The 20,187-nt window shown below is 41.0% G+C and overlaps 1 protein-coding gene across 3 annotated transcripts in view; it reads left to right on the top strand.

The window, feature by feature from the left end:
- pole (polymerase (DNA directed), epsilon) overlaps positions 1-20,187 on the top strand; it is a 38,960-nt gene that overhangs the window by 17,888 nt on the left and 885 nt on the right. For 2 of the 3 annotated variants that reach the window (XM_083527290.1, XM_083527291.1), the window contains 26 exons: positions 196-344; positions 628-781; positions 1,774-1,969; positions 2,806-3,020; positions 3,244-3,346; positions 3,463-3,543; positions 6,745-6,867; positions 6,996-7,202; positions 7,682-7,894; positions 8,420-8,563; positions 9,025-9,165; positions 10,392-10,545; positions 10,700-10,806; positions 11,042-11,218; positions 11,571-11,794; positions 13,478-13,698; positions 13,779-13,983; positions 14,080-14,253; positions 14,369-14,494; positions 16,033-16,165; positions 16,319-16,523; positions 16,655-16,786; positions 17,433-17,626; positions 19,193-19,393; positions 19,614-19,739; positions 20,058-20,147. In XM_083527290.1, coding sequence (XP_083383416.1) covers positions 196-344; positions 628-781; positions 1,774-1,969; positions 2,806-3,020; positions 3,244-3,346; positions 3,463-3,543; positions 6,745-6,867; positions 6,996-7,202; positions 7,682-7,894; positions 8,420-8,563; positions 9,025-9,165; positions 10,392-10,545; positions 10,700-10,806; positions 11,042-11,218; positions 11,571-11,794; positions 13,478-13,698; positions 13,779-13,983; positions 14,080-14,253; positions 14,369-14,494; positions 16,033-16,165; positions 16,319-16,523; positions 16,655-16,786; positions 17,433-17,626; positions 19,193-19,393; positions 19,614-19,739; positions 20,058-20,147 — 4,195 coding nt within the window. Of the gene's footprint in view, positions 1-195; positions 345-623; positions 782-1,773; positions 1,970-2,805; positions 3,021-3,243; positions 3,347-3,462; positions 3,544-6,744; positions 6,868-6,995; positions 7,203-7,681; positions 7,895-8,419; positions 8,564-9,024; positions 9,166-10,391; positions 10,546-10,699; positions 10,807-11,041; positions 11,219-11,570; positions 11,795-13,477; positions 13,699-13,778; positions 13,984-14,079; positions 14,254-14,368; positions 14,495-16,032; positions 16,166-16,318; positions 16,524-16,654; positions 16,787-17,432; positions 17,627-19,192; positions 19,394-19,613; positions 19,740-20,057; positions 20,148-20,187 lie in introns of all 3 variants that reach the window. The other variant, XM_083527292.1, reaches the window with a different exon arrangement.

Genomic DNA, 20,187 nt, shown 5'->3' with positions numbered 1-20,187 from the left:
ATATATATATATATATATATATATATATATATATATATATATTAGCAAGAAAGCTAGTTTGTGTTATTATGTTAAATATTTAACAAAAAAAATATTCATTCCTATTCCCACAAAAGCTCAATTATATAAAAAACGGATATAGAAGCCATGTGTGAGTTACTAAACTTTTATTTGATTATGTGTTTGTTGGTATAGGAGGCCCTTAGAATTGGATACTGATGGTATCTGGTGTGTCCTGCCAAACTCCTTCCCTGAGAACTTTGTCATCAAGTCCACCAATGAGAAGAAGCCCAAAGTGACTATAAGTTACCCTGGGGCCATGTTGAACATCATGGTCAAGGCAGGTTTATTTATTAATATATCTCTACAGTGTGTGAGTGTGTGTGTATATATATATATATATATATAGAAAGAGATATAATTACATACACAATATATGGACCATAAGATTATTAACCACTAGATTTTGGAGTGTGCTGAGACCAGCCACAGGTCAGGTGCTGATGTAGGTTTGGTGAGGAGGCCTGTGGTGCAGTCAGTCTCCCAATTCCTATAGTGATGCTTTTAGGTATCTTATAGCTTAATGATGAGAATATATTGCTTCAATCGTGTATTGTCTACAGGAAGGCTTTACCAACGATCAGTACCAGGAGTTGGTGGACCCGGCTTCGCTCACGTACGAGACGAGGCCGGAGAACAGCATCTTCTTCGAGGTGGATGGACCGTACCTGGCCATGATCCTTCCTGCATCTAAAGAGGAGGGAAAGAAGCTAAAAAAGAGGTGAGATAATAATATTAAGGTACAGGTTTCTGTTTAGTCGGTTACTTAACGATCTTAACGTTCTTAACGTTCTTAAATAAAGCTGTGTGCTTTTTCACATAAAAACATGTTCGAGTTAAATCATGGGCTGAAGTATTAGATTGAATTTTATTGTCAGTGCACATGTTAGTGTAGAAGGCAATGAAATACAGTTAGCATTTAAACAGAGGTGCATTGGTAGCAGTATTTTATATACGGATTTTATATAAGGTCCATTGCCTTAACCACTAAGCTACTTTGTTCACCTACTTTGTTTCTCCAAAGATTTACTTTCTGAACATCCCGTTCCACATTCAGTCCTTATTTAGTGTTCTAATATCTTCTGGGAAGATGTTCTAGATTGTGGATTGTGCTTGTGGAGATTCATTCAGCTAGAAGGGTGTTCCTGAAGAAAGCTACTCATGTAGGTGAGGTGAAAAGTCCTAGGGTGCAGTCCGTGTAAACAAAATTCAACCCACAGGTGATCAATAGGGTTAGAGCTCTATAGCAGGAGATCTTCCGCTTCAGACCAGGAGCATCGTCATACTGTAACAGGTTTGGGTATTCTAATACCACATCCAAAAACGTCCTCCACAATCACGTGCCTCCAATTTTGTGATGAAAGATTTGGGAAGAACCACGTATAGCTGGAAAAGTCGGGTGTCCCAATACTTTTGACGACACGGTGCATAGGTGTAGTCAAAAAGGTTTAATAGGTTACTTATGCTATGTGTTGATTTTTAGTTATGTAAACCTCCAGGTTGCTGTTATACATATTATATATAAAGAAAAGCACAAATCCCTGAAGCTTTTCACAAACATGATTAACGTTTATATGCGTTTCTATAGAAACATACCGTAATGAGAACGAGCACAATAATGAAAACCTGTCGTTACCAATAATGGCACATTAGCTAAGACTTCCTATTTGTCTGTGTACAGTCTGATTTGTTTGTGTGCGTGTTTGCTGTCAGATACGCTGTATTTAACGAGGATGGCTCTCTGGCTGAGCTGAAGGGGTTCGAGATAAAGAGGAGAGGAGAGCTCCAGCTCATTAAGATCTTCCAGTCGTCCGTGTTTGAGGCTTTCCTCAAAGGCACCACTCTGGAGGAAGTTTACGCCTCGGTCGCCAAAGTGGCCGACTACTGGCTCGATGTGCTCTACAGCAAGGTAGCGCAACGCACTAGTGTGTATCAGATAACACTTACACCACTGTGTTGTCGAGTTCTTCAATCCGATTGGTCAGAAGGTGCAGAGTCATTTTCTGGAACAGAGGCTTTGAAATGTAATACAGTTCTGGCAGGAAAGAAAATCGCATGCACTCGGTACTTTTTAGTAACAGTGCGAGCAGACGGTTTAGTTAAAAAAGAGGAGAAAAAAAGATATCGACTGTTTATAGCTGCTGCTACGTAAGTGATAAAAGGAACTAACCTTTTTAGTGGGCAAGTCAAAACCGTATTTTCTCTAGATTGAAAAAATATTGTGGGGTAGGAGGAATAAAATACTTCAGAATATACTCTTATTAAAAATTGACCTGTTCAGAGCGCTGAAGAGTTTAGCGGGTGGTGCGTCAGTAATAATGGTCCGTGGGGAAACGCAGTACTTCGTGTGTAGTTAAATGGACTTAACGAACATCGAGGATTTTTTCTTTTTTTTTTTTGTATTCGAATTGCTCGAGTTACTCAAGGAATCGTTTTAGCACTACAATGGTTTACATTTCTTGGATCCCATTTGGGTAATACAGATGTGTATATAAGTAAGTGTGTGGGTGTGTTTTTACGATGGACATGAGATTTATTTGTATTTTTTTTAAGAGAAATTTTTGAAGATGTACATAAAACGCACAGGTGTTTGATCCTTACCACTCACTTTCTCTGACTCCGCCCTCCATTTACAAACCAGCACTTGGCCACGCCCCCACCACCAGAGCCCCTTTTACAAATTTAAATTTAAATACACTTCTATTTTTTGATTCCCACCTGAAACGTGTGTCTCTCCCTCTCCAGGCAGCCAACATGCCGGACGCCGAGCTCTTCGAGCTGATTTCAGAAAACCGCTCCATGTCCAGAAAACTAGAGGATTACGGCGAGCAGAAATCCACGTCCATCAGCACGGCCAAACGCCTGGCCGAGTTTCTCGGAGATCAGATGGTCAAGGACGCCGGGCTAAGCTGTCGCTACGTCATCTCTCGCAAACCTGAGGGCTCTCCTGTTACCGAGAGGTGAAGAAGAGCGAGAATAACATTCCTAACCTACACAAGTTCTTACATAGTTTATAATTGTCGTTTGACGTAATATCATTGTGCTGAAACGCCATACACCCCCATATCTGCTGTGAAATAAAATTAATGGCGATATCAAGTTTACAGAATGAATATGGCTATTTTGAGAAAACTGCATGAAATAAAATGTTTTATTCATCTTTTTTTTTTTTATCCTTGAAAGGGCGATTCCTCTGGCCATATTCCAGGCTGAAGCTAGCGTGAAGAAGCATTTCCTGCGAAAATGGCTGAAAATGCCTAGCCTCCATGACATGGACATCAGATCAGTATGTCCTGATATTATCTACATACTTGACTGTAACACAGTGGGCCACTGTTCCCTCGATTTGCTTCACGATTGAACAGTAAAAGTGTCGTGACGTCTGCGGTGGTGTTTTTTCAGATCCTGGACTGGGGTTACTACATCGAAAGACTGGGAAGTGCCATTCAGAAGATCATCACCATTCCAGCAGCACTACAGCAGGTGAAATAATACTGTTGAATTTGTTGATAGATAGATAGATAGATAGATAGATAGATAGATAGATAGATAGATAGATAGATAGATAGATAGATAGATAGATAGATAGATAGATAGATAGAAAGATAGAAAGATAGATAGAAAGAAAGAAAGAAAAAGAAAGAATGCTGAAAGTGTGAGGCGGAGACTAAACAAACTTGCAGTCCACCACTTTATACAAATATAATACACTACACAACAATACACTATAATACAATACATTACACTATAATCTCTATATATATATATACAGTGAGGAAAATAAGTATTTGAACACCCTGCTATTTTGCAAGTTCTCCCACTTAGAAATCATGGAGGGGTCTGAAATTGTCATCGTAGGTGCATGTCCACTGTGAGAGACATAATCTAAAAAAAAAAATCCAGAAATCACAATGTATAATTTTTAAACTATTTATTTGTATGATACAGCTGCAAATAAGTATTTGAACACCTGAGAAATTCAATGTTAATATTTGGTACAGTAGCATTTGTTTGAGGTTAAACGTTTCCTGTAGTTTATCACCAGGTTTGCACACACTGCAGGAGGGATTTTGGCCCACTCCTCCACACAGATCTTCTCTAGATCAGTCAGGTTTCTGGCCTGTCGCTGAGAAACACGGAGTTTGAGCTCCCTCCAAAGATTCTCTATTGGGTTTAGGTCTGGAGACTGGCTAGGCCACGCCAGAACCTTGATATGCTTCTTACAGAGCCACTCCTTGGTTATCCTGGCTGTGTGCTTCGGGTAATTGTCATGTTGGAAGACCCAGCCTTGACCCATCTTCAATGCTCTAACTGAGGGAAGGAGGTTGTTCCCCAAAATCTCGCAATACATGGCCCCGGTCATCCTCTCCTTAATACAGTGCAGTCGCCCTGTCCCGTGTGCAGAAAAACACCCCCAAAGCATGATGCTACCACCCCCATGCTTCACAGTAGGGATGGTGTTCTTGGGATGGTACTCATCATTCTTCTTCCTCCAAACACGTTTAGTGAAATTATGACCCAAAAGTTCTATTTTGGTCGCATCTGACCACATGACTTTCTCCCATGACTCCTCTGGATCATCCAAATGGTCATTGGCAAACTTAAGACGTGCCTGGACATGTGCTGGTTTAAGCAGGTGAACCTTCCGTGCCATGCATGATTTCAAACCATGACGTCTTAGTGTATTACCAACAGTAACCTTGGAAACGGTGGTCCCAGCTCTTTTCAGGTCATTGACCAGCTCCTCCCGTGTAGTTCTGGGTTGATTTCTCACCTTCCTTAGGATCATTGAGACTCCACGAGGTGAGATCTTGCATGGAGCCCCAGTCCGAGGGAGATTGACAGTCATGTTTAGCTTCTTCCATTTTCTAATGATTGCTCCAACAGTGGACCTTTTTTCACCAAGCTGCTTGGCAATTTCCCCGTAGCCCTTTCCAGCCTTGTGGAGGTGTACAGTTTTGTCTCTAGTGTCTTTGGACAGCTCTTTGGTCTTGGCCATGTTAGTAGTTGGATTCTTACTGATTGTATGGGGTGGACAGGTGTCTTTATGCAGCTAACGACCTCAAACAGGTGCATCTAATTTAGGATAATAAATGTAGTGGAGGTGGACATTTTAAAGGCAGACTAACAGGTCTTTGAGGGTCAGAATTCTAGCTGATAGACAGGTGTTCAAATACTTATTTGCAGCTGTATCATACAAATAAATAGTTTAAAAATCATATATTGTGATTTCTGGATTTTTTTTTTTTAGATTATGTCTCTCACAGTGGACATGCACCTACGATGACAATTTCAGACCCCTCCATGATTTCTAAGTGGGAGAACTTGCAAAATAGCAGGGTGTTCAAATACTTATTTTCCTCACTGTATATAAAGTCAAATACCACTGACTGACTCACTCACTCATCATGAAATCTCAAAAACCACTGAACGGATTGCAATGAAATTTGGAACATACCTTCCTCTTGGGTCTTAGGTGCTCACTAAGAAAGGGTTTTGAAAAATTCGGCCTGGATCGCGGCTAACATGCGAAAAACGCGATTTTTCACGCATTGTAAATTCTTCGAAATAACAGTACGGATCCTAAAGAAACTTAGTACATTGTTTCTTATTAGATGTTAGATGCACGATAAAAATGATTTTCAAAGTAGTTCGCCCTGTATCGGTACTACAAAGGGGTAGTACGTTATTTGTTGACGTTACGTTCTGATCTCTGATCATCCAGTCCTGCTCAGTGCTTACTGCTTATTGCCATATTGCTTAGCGTTCTGCCTTCTGTAGCGAAGCACGGGTACTTTCAGCTAGTACACTATAATACAATACACAACACTACACTACAATACACTATAATACACTACACTACAATACACTATAATACACTACACTACAATACACTATAATACACTACAATACAACAAAACACACTATAATTCAAATTTACTACACTACAATACACTATAATATAGTATTTTACCATATATAAAGTGAGATTCCGTTAACTAAACATTAACTGAAGTTAAGAAATGCTGTGGAAGTACTGTTTTTTGTTTGTTAATTTCATTTACTAATACATTTCCAAATGAAATAAAATTTTGTTTACTTTGAAATAAACTTTGTTTTAATGCAACTAACATGATTGAAGTACAGTCTCAATGTGTCAAAACAAACATTACATGGTGTCAGTGATTCGTCTCTAGAGGCCGCTCTCAAACTGATTAATGACTGGACCTTCTCGGGCACTCCAGCACAAACGCAACCCGGAAAAACTATCACGATGGATTTTTGCAGATAGTTTCAGTCTGTAACTTTAATTGTAAGCCTTATCTAACATTTATTTTAGGCACTTATCAAACAAGAAGTTTACTACAGAGCTAGAGGCATTTGTTTAAAATAAATACATTTAATTATGGATTTATTCAAAAATAAAAGTTTATTCGAAAATACAGGTTGAGAGAGAGAGAGAGAGAGAGAGAGAGAGAGACAAACAAACTTAATCTACTCAAGAGTGGTCATGTGAAACACCATTATGAAATCTTTGTATAAAGCCATAAACTGATGATTTATGTTTAATATCTGGACATTTCTAAGAGGAAATTTGACAGCGTTTGAGTGTACAGATTTTTATATCTTTATTTATTAGTTTCTGCTGGTTACATATTTCCTTTTTTTGTGCATTTTTTTCAGGTGAAGAACCCGGTGCCACGAGTTCGCCACCCAGACTGGCTGCATAAGAAGCTTTTGGAAAAAAACGACATCTACAAACAGAAGAAAATCAGTGAGCTGTTCACCAGTGAAGGAAAGAGACAGGTGTGCGGTGTCCTATACTCATACACATAAAATAAATTCTGTCCCTCTGCTTAATGTGTGTGTGTCTCTCTCTCTCTCTCTCTCTCTCTTTCTCTCTCTCTCTCTCTCTCCATCTATCTATCTCTCAGGTAGCCAATCAGATGGAGTCTGGAAAGACTCCTGATATGGAGGACTTTGGGGTTCCACAGCGCCCTATACAACCTGCCATCCTCATTAGTACTAAGAGGAAGCGAGCGTCTCAGGGTGAGGACAGCCAGACCGAGTCTCAGGAGCTGGAGCTCACACAGTCCTGGAGAGAGATACTGGGTCCTCCTCCGCCTCTGGGTACAACGCAGGTACTGCTCATAGCACAGTATAGAAAGGGCTATTTTAACAAGAACACACATCACCCAGCAAAAACACCATCAAATAGAGCAGGATGAATGATAATCTTCCTGGTTAGCGGCTAATGCTAGCGCTATACATTATTATTTTATTTATTTTTTTATTTTTTTTGCACAGAACAAATAGTTTTTCCAGGTACGGAGTGAGTAGCCACAGTGGCACTGCGACAAATCTAGTTCCTTTTTATTTTCTATGCTTTTGGCATTGTTGTGCATGTTGTGAAGGAGACTAAACAAAGTTGTGGTCCGCCACTTAATACATTCCTGAGGGAACTCACTATGATTTTAACCATGTTCCGCACGTAATAAAGATTGGTGTCAAAAACCCTGTACCCAAAATTTCGGAATGAATACGTGTAACGTTACACAACTAATAAAATGTTATCATTTTTATTAAAAAAATAATAGTATAAATCAAATTCTGTGCGTAGGAGGAAAGGTTGGTGTGGCTGCGCTACCATAAGAAGAAGTGGGAGCTGCAGATCCGGCAGAGGAAAGAGCGTAGGAAGAAGCGGCGCATGCTAGACGGAGAAGCTCAGCCAACTGGAGGCGGAGTCATCAGGGACGGACCAACCACGGGGCTGGGAAACTTTCTTCGCAGGACAGCACGGAGCATCCTGGACATGCCCTGGCAAATAGTCCAGGTAGGACAGTGTCTACAACAAATCAGGATCTAGTGTTAAATCTGACATTGCAAATGCCAGACACACCAGGTAGTGAAGCAGAGAGGTGAAAATGATGCGGCTTGTTTGGAGAATTCAAAACAAAAACAAAATGTTTCAAATGTATTTGTACACTATACAATCAAATGTTTGTGGACACCTGACAATCAGCCTCTTGATCATCCCATTTCAGATGTACTTTTCTCTTCTGGGAAGGCTCTGGACTAGATGTTAGATGTGTGGATTTGTATTTATTTAGCTACAAAAGCATTAGGTCAGATACTGATGATTTGAGCAGGTCTGGGGTTCACTCAATGCTGCTCAACAGTTATGGGTGTCCTTTGTTGTGTTTACTGTTTCCCGATGCACCAAATATTCTATTGTGAATACAAATATAGGTTTATGAGATATGTTAATCATTGCATTCTGGTTTTATTCACATTTTACACAGTGTCCCAACTTTTTTGGAATTGGGATTGTATATTTATGTGGAACTCTATCCTCTAGATTGCCGAAACCAGTCAGCCAGGCCTGTTTAAGCTATGGGCGGTGATCGGCACTGACCTGCACTGCATGAAGCTTAATATCCCGCGAGTGTTTTATGTCAATCAGAAAGTGCCCAAGCAGGAAGAGGGAGCCACATATAAAAAGGTTTGTCCTCATCGAGACACTGGTTTTCATTTCCAGGCCTGCCTGGATTGGACTGTAGTTGATGTCAACAGTCTCCTACACTGACCCAGAAATACACTTCGCTTTTGATCATCATCACTGCACCCCGCAACATTGTATACCCACCACAAATGGACATTCGGTGTAACCCAGATGAGGATGGGTTCCCTCTTGAGTCTGGTTCCTCTCAAGGTTTCTTCCTTATGCCATCTCGGGGAGTTTTTCCTTGCCACAGTCGCCAGTCGCCACCGGCGTGCTCATCAGGGACAAACTTACTCATAAAGAACATATTCATTTTTAATCACCGCATTATCTGTGTAAAGCTGCTTTGAGACAATGTTCATTGTTAAAAGCGCTATACAAATAAAAATGAATTGAATTGAATTGAATTGAATTTGGGTGCCATTAAATGAGAAAAAATTATTAATATTTATATTTTTCAGGTGAACCGTATTTTGCCACGAGCCAACGTGGTGTATTATCTGTACCAGTATTCTGTCCCTGAGGACATGTATCAGGAACACATCAACGAGATCAATGCAGATCTTTCTGCCCCAGACATAGAGGGCGTCTACGAGACTCAGGTAATGGAACAGACAGACGTTTGATATCAGCCATATTAAGCATCATTTTACATCTCACTGTAAATGGAGCTGAATGTCAAAAGGCTCAAATATCTATTGATAAAGTAGGGCAGGTATAGTGAAATGGTTGCGATCGCAATTTTTGGCCCCCCTGAAATAATTTACGATGGCTGATTGACTTGGATTGTTGTTATAAAAGTATCTGATTGGCTAAAATTGACTAGAATTCACCAAATTATAAAAAAATTAAAAACAAAACCCCAGCTGTGAAAAACAAATATATACAATATATGTAATATAATAAATATTTCAATGTGTATGATTAATATGAATAAGTATAAATATTAATGTAATAACACTATAATATATACATGTTGTATAAAATAAAAAATTAATATAACGTAATATTTTTATAGAGTGAATTTGTGCATTTTAAAAACATAACTTGGTTAAAAATAATAATAAAAATAGGCCAGTTTTTTTATAATTATTCAGAATTATTACCTATTAACAAAAACCTTTATGTTAAGCGAGTAGTTACTCTTATATTGTATGATATACTTTATTGATTTATCATTTTCTCCAGATCAACGAAGAACAGAGACTGGTTTTAACTTCGCCATTTCCTTTCTGAATGAAACAGATATTAAACTGAATTTTTTTTTAATTAGCTTAAATCAAAAAACAGTTAAATTAATAATGAATGAATAATTGGACATTTATATTTGATCATCATCATATCAATAATGCAATAAATAACTGGTTATGTTGCAGCTGCATAACATGTGTCTCAATTGCTATAATGAATTGCTAATAAAATTCGATTTCTTTATTTAAAGAAAAAAATAATTTAATAAAAGAAATCGGCTTGCAGTGGCTTCTAATGGAGCAAAAATGTGACGTTTCATTTCTCATTTTAGGTTTACAGGATTCAGTGATACTTATGTTTATGCATTTATGGTAAAAAAAAAAAAAAAATAGAGGTAAAAGAATATTAAACGATCAGCTCTCATTGAGCTTCCTGGGGTTTCATTCAGTCAATACGTGAAGAGGAGATGTGTCTGGGGTTTGGGATTAAAAGATGAAGAACTGACGCTCTGTTCATTCTGTGTTACATCCTGAAACTTTGCCGCATATCATCTTAGGGTTCCTGTTTGCATTCTGACTTCGGTCTTGTGAGTCAGAGTGTATTCAGTTGCCGTGTGTCAGATTCTCTGTTCTTGCAGGTGCCTCTGCTTTTCCGGGCTCTGGTGCAGCTTGGCTGCATGTGTATGGTTAATAAGCAGGTGGTGAGAGCGCTGGCTGGTCGAGAAGCCGACACCTTCGAGCTGGAGCACCTGGAGATGAGGTCACTCGCTCAGTTCGGCTACCTGGAGCCAGGTAACACTTTTAGCTACACAATGAGAGTTAAGAAAATCCCCAGACATTTTAGTTTACATAAAGAATTGTTTTTTCCCGTCCCTTGGGTTTCTAATTACAGTTCTGTAGTCAGCAGTAATTTGTTTTCAGTCTTAATTTATGGTTTGTATTGCAGGCAGTGTGAGACACATCTACCTGTACCATCACAGTCAGGGCCACAAGGCTCTGTTCGGTCTCTTCATCCCTTCTCAGCGAAAAGCCAGCGTCTTCGTCCTCGACACTGTGAGAGGCACATTCCATTATATAATCAGGGTTTCCTCTGGGTCTTAAACTTTATTCTTAATCACCCTAAAAAAGTCTTACATTTGACTTGGTGAAACCTTCAGAAACCCTGATGTTGATGAACTGCTTTGTTTTATTCAGATGTATTACATATTCTGATATTTAGTAGTCGTAGTAGTGTATATAAGAACGCCATCGTTTATCATATTTCTGACCCTTTGTGACCCCGCTGCAGGTCCGGAGTAACCAGATGCCGAACTTGAGTACTCTGTATGGAGCGGAGCGCACTGCACTGTTAGAAAAGACCTCGGAGGAGCTGCTGCCTCCAGAGAAGCACCTATTTGAAGTGCGTGCTGAGAACGACGTGAAGGCCGTTTACCGTGCGGTGCAGCGTATTCTGCTAAGCTATAAGGTACGCGGCCGCCAAGACGCCTCTGCAAGCTTAATACGCATTTACCACAGTGACTCTGTACTGTGTATTGCAAAAAGTCTTTTTTTTTTAGGCATTTCCTCTCTTCTTTTTTTTCTAATCATCGCTATAACCTTAATGATAACACAAACTAACCTGTGTAATGGACATTCCCAACCTGGAAAATGTAATCATTGCCAGGTTGTATGTATAAGGAAAAATAGGGATCACTGGATATTTTTCTATAAGATCTTCTTCAGTCATGGTTTATCAGTGTTCTGTAGGTTGACATCCTTGGATTTGAGCTTTCGGATTCTGCGTCTAATGTTTTGTAAAATTGTATTTGTGTGTGTAGGAGGAGCGGCGCGGTCCCACTCTGATCGCTGTGCAGTCTAACTGGGAGCTGCGGCGTCTGGCGGCAGGCATGAGCGTGCTGGAGGAGTTCCCCGTGGTTCCCGTGCATGTGACTGACGACATCAGCTACAACGTGTTGGACTGGCAGCGACACGGCGCACGCCGAATGATCAAACACTACCTAAACCTGGACAGCTGTCTTTCACAAGCCTTTGATATGGCCAGGTATACACACACACACACACACACACACACACACACACACACACACACACTTAAGTTGATGGAGAGATTACAGACAGACAGACAGACAGACAGACAGACAGACAGCAGTTGGGACACTGTGTAAATTCTCAATAAAAATAGAATGCAAATCCCATAAACCCATATTTTACTTACAATAGAACATAGAAAAACATATGCAATGTTTAAACTGTGGAAATGCACCATTTTAAGGAAAAAATAAGGTAATTTTGAATTTGATGGCTGCAACACATCTCAAAAAAGGTCGTACAGAGGCAACAAAAATATGGATAAAGTAAGTGTTATTAAATTTAAACAAACATTTAGCAACTAATGAGGTTCATTGACAACAGGTCAGTAAGACGATTGGGTATAAATAGTGTATATTATAGAGAAAGAGTCTCTCAGAAGTAATGGAGACAATGTACAAATTGTGGTGCCATTTTAGAATAATGTTCTTCAACATTAAATTGCAAAACAGTTAAATATCTCATCATTTACAGCAAGTAATATCATCAAATCTTTCAAAGAATCTGGAAAGATCTCTGTGCACAAGGGCGAAAATTTATATTTGATGCTGTGATGTTCAGACCCTCAGATGGCACTGCATTTAAAGCAGTTATGATTCTGCAATGGAGATCACTGCCTGGGCTCATTCACACCTCCAGAAATCATTGTCTGTAAATGGAAAGAAGAAAACCTGCAAAGAAGAAGGCGTGTGTAAACATGATCCGGAAACGCCACCTTCCTCTTTGGGCCAAAGCTCATTTAAAATGTACTGAGGCAAAGTGGAAAACTGTTCTGTGGTCAGACGAATGGAAATTTTTATTTCTTTTTGGAAACCGTAGGCACCATGTTCTCCAGGCTAAGAGAAGAGGGGCCATCAAGCATGTTATCAGAGTTAAGTGCATTAGTGCCTGTGGAATGAGCAAGCATGCACATTTAGAAAGGTTCCATCAATGCTGAACTGTATATACAGGTTTTAGCGCAGCAAATGCTTCCATCTAGGAAACGTCTTTTTCATGAAAGGCCTTGCATATTTAAGCAAGATAATTCTAACTGCATACTGCATATCTTTTACAATAGCATGACTTTGTAGTAGAAGATTCCGGGTGCTGAACTGGCCTGCCTGCAGTCTAGACCTTTCACCATTATAAAAACATTTTGTACAGCATGAAACAAAAAACACAACAAAGAACACCCAGAACTGTTAAGCAGCTAGAATCCTGTATCAGACACATATGGGACAACATTCCTCCCCCAAAACTTCAGCATCTGGTCTTTTCAGTTCCCAGATGTATACAGACAGAAGACGTGATGCTACACAGTGGTAAACATGGCCCCGTGCCAACTTTTTTGAGACCTAATGAAGCCATCAAATTCAAAATGAGCTTAATTTTTTTTCTTGAAAATGGTATATATTCTCAGTTTAAATATTTGATGTTTTTTTTTCTTTGACTGTCAATAAAATATGGATTTATTACATTTGCAAGTTATTGCATTCTGTTTTTTTTTTTTTTTTTACATTTTACTCGTCCCAAATTAGTGTTGTCAATGGCATAATGAGGCTGCCATTGTTTTAAATTAGTTTTTATTATATACTATGTTTTTTTATGATTTTTTATTTTTTTTTCCTACCATTCTACGCTCGGATCCACTGCGCAGGTATTATCACTTGCCTGTAGGGAACCTACCTGAGGACATCTCCATATTTGGTTCGGACCTCTTTCTGGCACGTCACTTGCGAAAGCACAACCACCTGCTCTGGCTTTCACCCACAGCCAGACCCGACCTCGGGGGCAAAGAAGCAGACGATAGCCGTCTGGTGATGGAGAGCGATGAGCGCGGCTCTGTGGAGATCAACACTCCGGGATGCTTCTCTACGGGTACTCATTGGAAAGATGATATGTATTTGGAAATATGGTACATTTTCATACATTAATCAGAAGTTATTCATTTTGTTTAGTGTGTGTGGAGTTGGACATTCAGAGCTTGGCTGTGAACACCATCCTTCAGTCGCAGCACGTGAACGACATGGAGGGCGGGGCCAGTGCAGGCGTCAGCTTTGATGTCATCCAGCACGCATCACTGGAGGACATGATTTCAGGAAACCAGGGGGCGAACGCTGTGGCTAGTTACGATGAAACTGCACTCTGTTCTAACACTTTCAGGTGTGTGTTTGTGTTACATAGATAAATAGATGTGACTAGATAGATGGATAGATGGTGTATGGATGTATTTGTGACAGGCTTTTTTTGTGTGTGTAGGATCCTGAAGAGTATGGTGGTTAGCTGGGTGCGGGAGATCACACAATACCATAATGTGTACGCAGATAACCAGGTGATGCACTTCTACCGCTGGCTGCGTTCCCCCAGCTCGCTCCTATACGACCCGGCGCTGCACCGCACACTGCTCAACATGATGAAGAAGATTTTTCTCCAGTGAGTGACGGACCACTCCCACAATCAATACTGTGCTTATTACATTCTAAGATTGCTGCCATAAAATGTCCTCAAACTCTAAAGTAGTAGTATTCTTTTCATAACACCTATACAGGCTGGTTGCTGAGTTTAAGCGGCTGGGTTCCTCCGTGGTCTACGGTAACTTCAACCGCATCATCCTCAGTACCAAGAAACGACGCATCGACGACGCCATCTCCTATGTGGAGTACATCACCAAAAGGTCAGAACTGATGCTCCTCACATGTTATAGTTTTTACAGAGGTGCTAATATTTACGGGTTAATTTGAACGATTGTACATTTGGGTCCTGAATAGTATCCCAGCTCAGTGGCAGGTCGTGCATTTCACCCCTAGACCTTCCGCAATGTTCTACCTGAATCAATCCATCTTTAAATACCACCATTATAAAGGCTCAGTTAGAGGTTCCCTGGTGGTCTAGTGGTTAGGATGCGGCGTTCTCACCACTGCGGCCCGGGTTCGATTCCCGGTCAGGGAACCATCCCCAGCCATTTGGGGGTTGGTTCCCGGCACTCTTAGTGCACTCTTAGTGCCGGGCCCAAGCCCGGATAAATGGGGAGGGTTGCGTTAGGAAGGGCATCCAGCGTAAAAACATGTGCCAAATCAAACATGTGGATCATGAATGCGGATGATCCGCTGTGGCGACCCCGAATGGGAGAAGCCGAAAGAAAGTTTATATAAGGCCCAGTTATAGAAACCATCAATATTATAGAGAAACGCAGAAGAACAGAGCGCTTTATTTAAGGACCAGTATTACATACAGCAATACCCTGGTGGTCTAGTGGTTAAGATGCAGCGCTCCCACCGCTGCGACCCAGGTTCGATTCCCGGTCAGGGAACCATCCCCAGCCACTCTTAGTGCCGGGCTTGGGACCGGCACTAAGAGTGGCTGGGGAACCATCCCCAGCCACTCTTAGTGCCGGTCCCAAGCCCGGATAAATTGGGGAGGGTTGCGTTAGAAAGGGCATCCAGCGTAAAACGTGCCAAATCAAACGTGCGGAGGATCCGCTGTGGCGACCCCTAACGGGAGAAGCCGAAAAGAAAGTTTTAATACAAAAGCCAGAACCCAAATGAACACAAGTCTCCTTTCACTGCAGCCACAACAATATGTCTATTGCAGAAGCATCGATATTAACCTCATGAAATGACCCCGTATTTTGTGCCCATCTTTTTCTGTGCGTTAATGTTTTCCTGGGGATTTTAAATGAGGGCAAATTCTACAGGAAAGAAAACACAAACGTATAAATAGTTCATGAAAAAGCTTTGTTTTTGCTTACTTTTTCTTACAACTTTTCTGGAAAGGTCCTTCTTGAAAATGGCCTTGTTAGTGTATCTGTGTCTAAATCAATTTCTTCTCTGTGGAATTGTGGTTTAAAGAAAAACCTACTATTAAATCCACATGAATATATTTGAGCTCGCATAATTGGCTACAGCTACATTATTGTACGCCTGCTAGATGGCCCTGGTGTTGCCGAATCGAAATCTGATTGGTTAAAGCTGTTTCTGTAGGCCTCACGGCAGATCCTTTGACCCGTGATGCGGCGGGCTGATTTCTGATTGGATGGAAACTCAAACATAAACATACAGTTACATCCACTAGAAAAGCTTTGAAATGAAGAGAATAGACTATTGGAAATAATTTAATACAGAGTTTATACTAGCAGAGATTGTATATCTATTATATTAGCAGCTGGCCCTAATGGCTCACCACTATTTAAACTTTTATCTTTTTTATAATCAGCATCCATTCTCGAGAGATCTTCCACTCACTGTCCATCACCTTTTCCCGATGCTGGGAGTTCCTCCTGTGGATGGATCCGGCTAACCACGGAGGCGTGAAAGGCAAAGTGCCCTCCAGCATCTTGTACGGAGAGGTATGTTGAATAGATTGTTACCGTTAATCTGAGGCTGAACCAGGAATTCTGTGCTTTTTCTGTAGTAAATAGAAATCTGTAATAAATTATACAGTACAATTGAGCACAGAGGTTCCAACCCTAAAATTTTTTTGTAAACTGATTTTTAAAAAGCAGACTGGCACAGACAAGAAAAAGAAAGGCAAGAAGGAAAGAGAGGATGAGGCCAGTGAGGAGGAGGAGGAGGAGGAGGAATTGGAGGAAGAGCGAAGTGAAGAGGAGGATGAGGTGGAGGACCTGATTGAGAGCAACTGGAACATCATGCAGTATCTACCTCAGGCTGCTTCCTGTCAGAAATACTTCCTTATGATCATCTCAGGTACATGATGATGATTTTGGTTTCAGATTTTTTTATTGAATCACAGATTAGTCATTTATTTCATTAGGATTCACATATTTTTTTCCTTTTTGTTTTGTTTTACAACGTTTCTCTTTTTGTTCTCTTGACAGCATATATTGCCGCTGTGTATCACAGCATGAGGGAGGAGCTCAGGCGAAATGCTCCTGGAGCCACGCCTATAAAGAGGAGGGGTGGAAGCCAAGTGTCCCAACCAGCTGCCGGTGACATCAGTGCACTTCCTGGTAGGATCCCTGTCTTCTTGATTCTGATCGGTTGAAAAGGTGCTCATGAATATTCCTGGTAATGTGACATAACGAGAGCAAAATCATGCATCCGTTGTTAGGAAATATATACATCATTAATTGATTCAATACATAATTGTGCTTTTCTGGAAAAAAAATAGCATCACGTCTTCTGTCCGTATACATCTGGGAACTGAGGAGATCAGATGCTGAAGTTTTGGGAGAGGAATGTTGTCCCATATGTGTCTGATACAGGATTCTAGCTGCTCAACAGTGCTGGGTGTTCTTTGTTGTGTTTTTCGTTTCATGATGCGGCAAATGTTTTTAATTAGTGAAAGGTTTAGACTGCAGGCAGGCCAGTTCATCACTCGGAACTATAAAGTTATGCTATTGTAATAGCGCATAATGCAGTTAGCATTGTCTTGCTAAAATATACAGGACCTTTCCTGAAAAATATGTTTTCTGGATAGAAGGGTTTGTTGCTCTAAAACCTGTGTATACCGTTCAGCATTCTTGGAGCCTTTTAAAATGTGCATGCTGCCCGTTGCACAGACACCAATGCACTTCCTTTCCATCAGAGATGTGTTTTGTTGAACTGAGCGCTGAGCTCCACTATAAACCCGGGTCTGTGTGTTGATATTTGCAGGCATGATCACATTCTCTCAGGAGTACGTGTCTAGTGAGCTGACTCAGAACATCTTCACCATCACACAGAAGATCCAGAAAAAGGTGTGTGGAACACGCAGTGTGGCTCAGCCATCTGAGATGTTCCCCGTGCTGCCCGGATCACATCTGCCCCTCAACAACCCCGCGCTGGAGTTCATCAAATACGTCTGTCAGGTAAGAACACACACCCGTGTGTTTCGAGTTTTCAAGCTTCCTAAAGAGTTAATGAGTTTGGTAAACTACAGCTGAAGGTTCATTAACAATTCCAACTGTACGCATTCTCTCTCCAAAGGTAGCATCATATATAACCCATGAGGCTAAATTAAGAAAGAAGGATAAGAACTAAAAGACCGGAGAGTGTGTTCCCCGCTCTAATCAAAAGTTGTCTGCTGTTTTTTGTCTGATTCTGCATGTCGAGTTGGAGGCGGAGCTCGTCGGTGACAGAGACTTCCGATTGGCTATTCAGCTTAGCTGATGAAAGCAAATAATGACTGAGTAAAGAGGGAACATGCAGACACTTATCATTCTTGCTCTTGTCTTTGTTTCTTAGCCGACATGACTGAAAAAAACTACATGAGTCTATTAGCAACAATCGTGGCAGGTGTAAACGCTGCTTGCTTTATATATTTACGGTTCTAGCTCTTCCCGTTTCTGTTTGCATGCTGAATACAGACTACTGCCACCTGCTGGTATGGGAAAGTTATGTTCTCTGTGCAGAAGTGCCGAACGTACACACATGGTTTTGTGTGTCATATGCGGCGGCCTAATAATCTGCCTAGTTTGCAGGAAAATCAATCGGTCGACTTCAAGGTTGGAGAAAAAGAGTGGAGCTCTGACCTCAACCCTATTGAACATATTTGGGATGAATGTGAACTAAACTCCAGGCCTCTTTATCTCATCTATATAAGTACCTGACTTTACTAACACCCTGTCATTATAAACTAAACGGCGTCAGTGGGGGTTTATCTGTACGTGTAACAAGATTGTTTGGGTTGAGTATTTTCCTCTGATTGATTGATACCTTTAACCTGAACTACCTTTCTCCATATTTTGAAGTAATATATTGCTTTTGTCTTTTCCAATATATACAGTGGAACCCGGTTATCTCGCCCTCGGTTACCTCGACAACCCTATTAAGTCGACGTTTTTGAAGTGGAAACGCCAAATTCTCGCTTTGTCTAAGCATTTTTTTATCGGTTATGTCGACTTTTTTATGTCGCCGAACCCTTAATATCTCGAGCACAAGGGGGGAAAAATTTGCCATTTAACGTCGGTTATCTCGGTGCAGCCGCAGAAGAACTCGCGAAAGTGGCGGAAAAATCAAAACTTACAGATGCTACAGGTGTTGTATTGTATACTGGAGAAAACACCTGCCACGCCGAAGGGGGCCGAAGGGGGCGTGGCAGGTGGATTCCTGACAGATAAACATGTACTGTATGTATTTTTATAGCATGACTTCATCAAACAAATCGCAGCAACGCTGTTGTGTAAAAAAAACCTTCAGAAACACGTGCATGCACATTCTCATTTATTAACGCACATCATGTACATAAAGAAATTTCAAGCACGTTAATATACTGCCGCCATATTGATTTTCGATTATCTCGATCATCGGTTACCTCGATGCTTTTTGGCATAACGACATAACCAGGTTCCACTGTACTTTACTTTTGTTAGTTTTGGATTACATGTTTTTTTACATATAGTCGTGTTTATTAAAAGAAGAAATTCCCCAAACAGGTTCTCTCACTGGACGCAAACATCGTGAACCAGGTGAATAAACTGAAGCGGGATCTCCTGCGCTTGGTGGAGGTCGGAGAGTTCTCCGAGGATGCTCAATTCCGTGACCCCTGCAACTCGTACGTCCTGCCGGAGGTCATCTGTCACCAGTGCAACTTTTGCCGCGACCTCGACCTCTGCAAGGACCCTTCGGTAGCACCGGTTAGTAAGGTTTTAAGTTACTGATCAGAAGGTCAGGAATTCAAGCATAGCTGCCACTTTTGGGGCCCCTTAGCAAGGCCCCTAACCCTCAGTGCTCCAGGGGCACTGTATCATGGCTGACCCCAGCTAACATCACTAGGAAAAATGCGAAGAAATAATTTTACCGTGCTGTGAAGTACATGTGACAAGTATAAACCACCTTTCTTTCCCTTTATTTTAGGACGGCTCGGTCCTGCCACAGTGGTTCTGCTCGAACTGCCAGGCGCAGTACGACACAGACTACATCGAGACGGCTCTGTTGGAGGCTTTGCAGAAAAAACTGATGAGTTACACTCTGCAGGACCTGGTAAGAAAGAGACAGCCATGGATCTGAGACCAAGGATCATATTGCCCTAAATGATATTATATGGGCATCAAGGTGCATAATATCTAGCTCACCTTTCCTAGCCCTGTTTTATATTTCTCATGTATTTAACCATCGAGTGAGAGTATTTTCTTACTGTGCATTACGGGAATACTGGAAGTATTCTGTAAGGGAGGAACATTTTCCCGTGCTCTACGTGTCGTTCGTTTGACCTTGTAGAATGCTGTTCATCGAAAATAACTTCTTCAGTAATATTTTGCACTGTGTTGCTGATGTGACGTTTTTTTAATCCGCGTGCAGGAGTGCGCTAAATGCCGAGGGGTGAAGGAAGCCAACATGCCTTTGTACTGCAGCTGCGCTGGAGACTTCAGTCTGACCTTCAGCACCAAGGTGGTTATCATGGTTTTTAGTGTTCAGTATACACTATATT

Source organism: Silurus aristotelis, assembly GCF_946808225.1.
Source record: "Silurus aristotelis genome assembly, chromosome: 23".
NCBI classification, from domain to species: domain Eukaryota; kingdom Metazoa; phylum Chordata; class Actinopteri; order Siluriformes; family Siluridae; genus Silurus; species Silurus aristotelis.
Note: the sequence above shows the minus strand (reverse complement) of the source record. Positions and strands in the feature narration are given on the sequence as shown.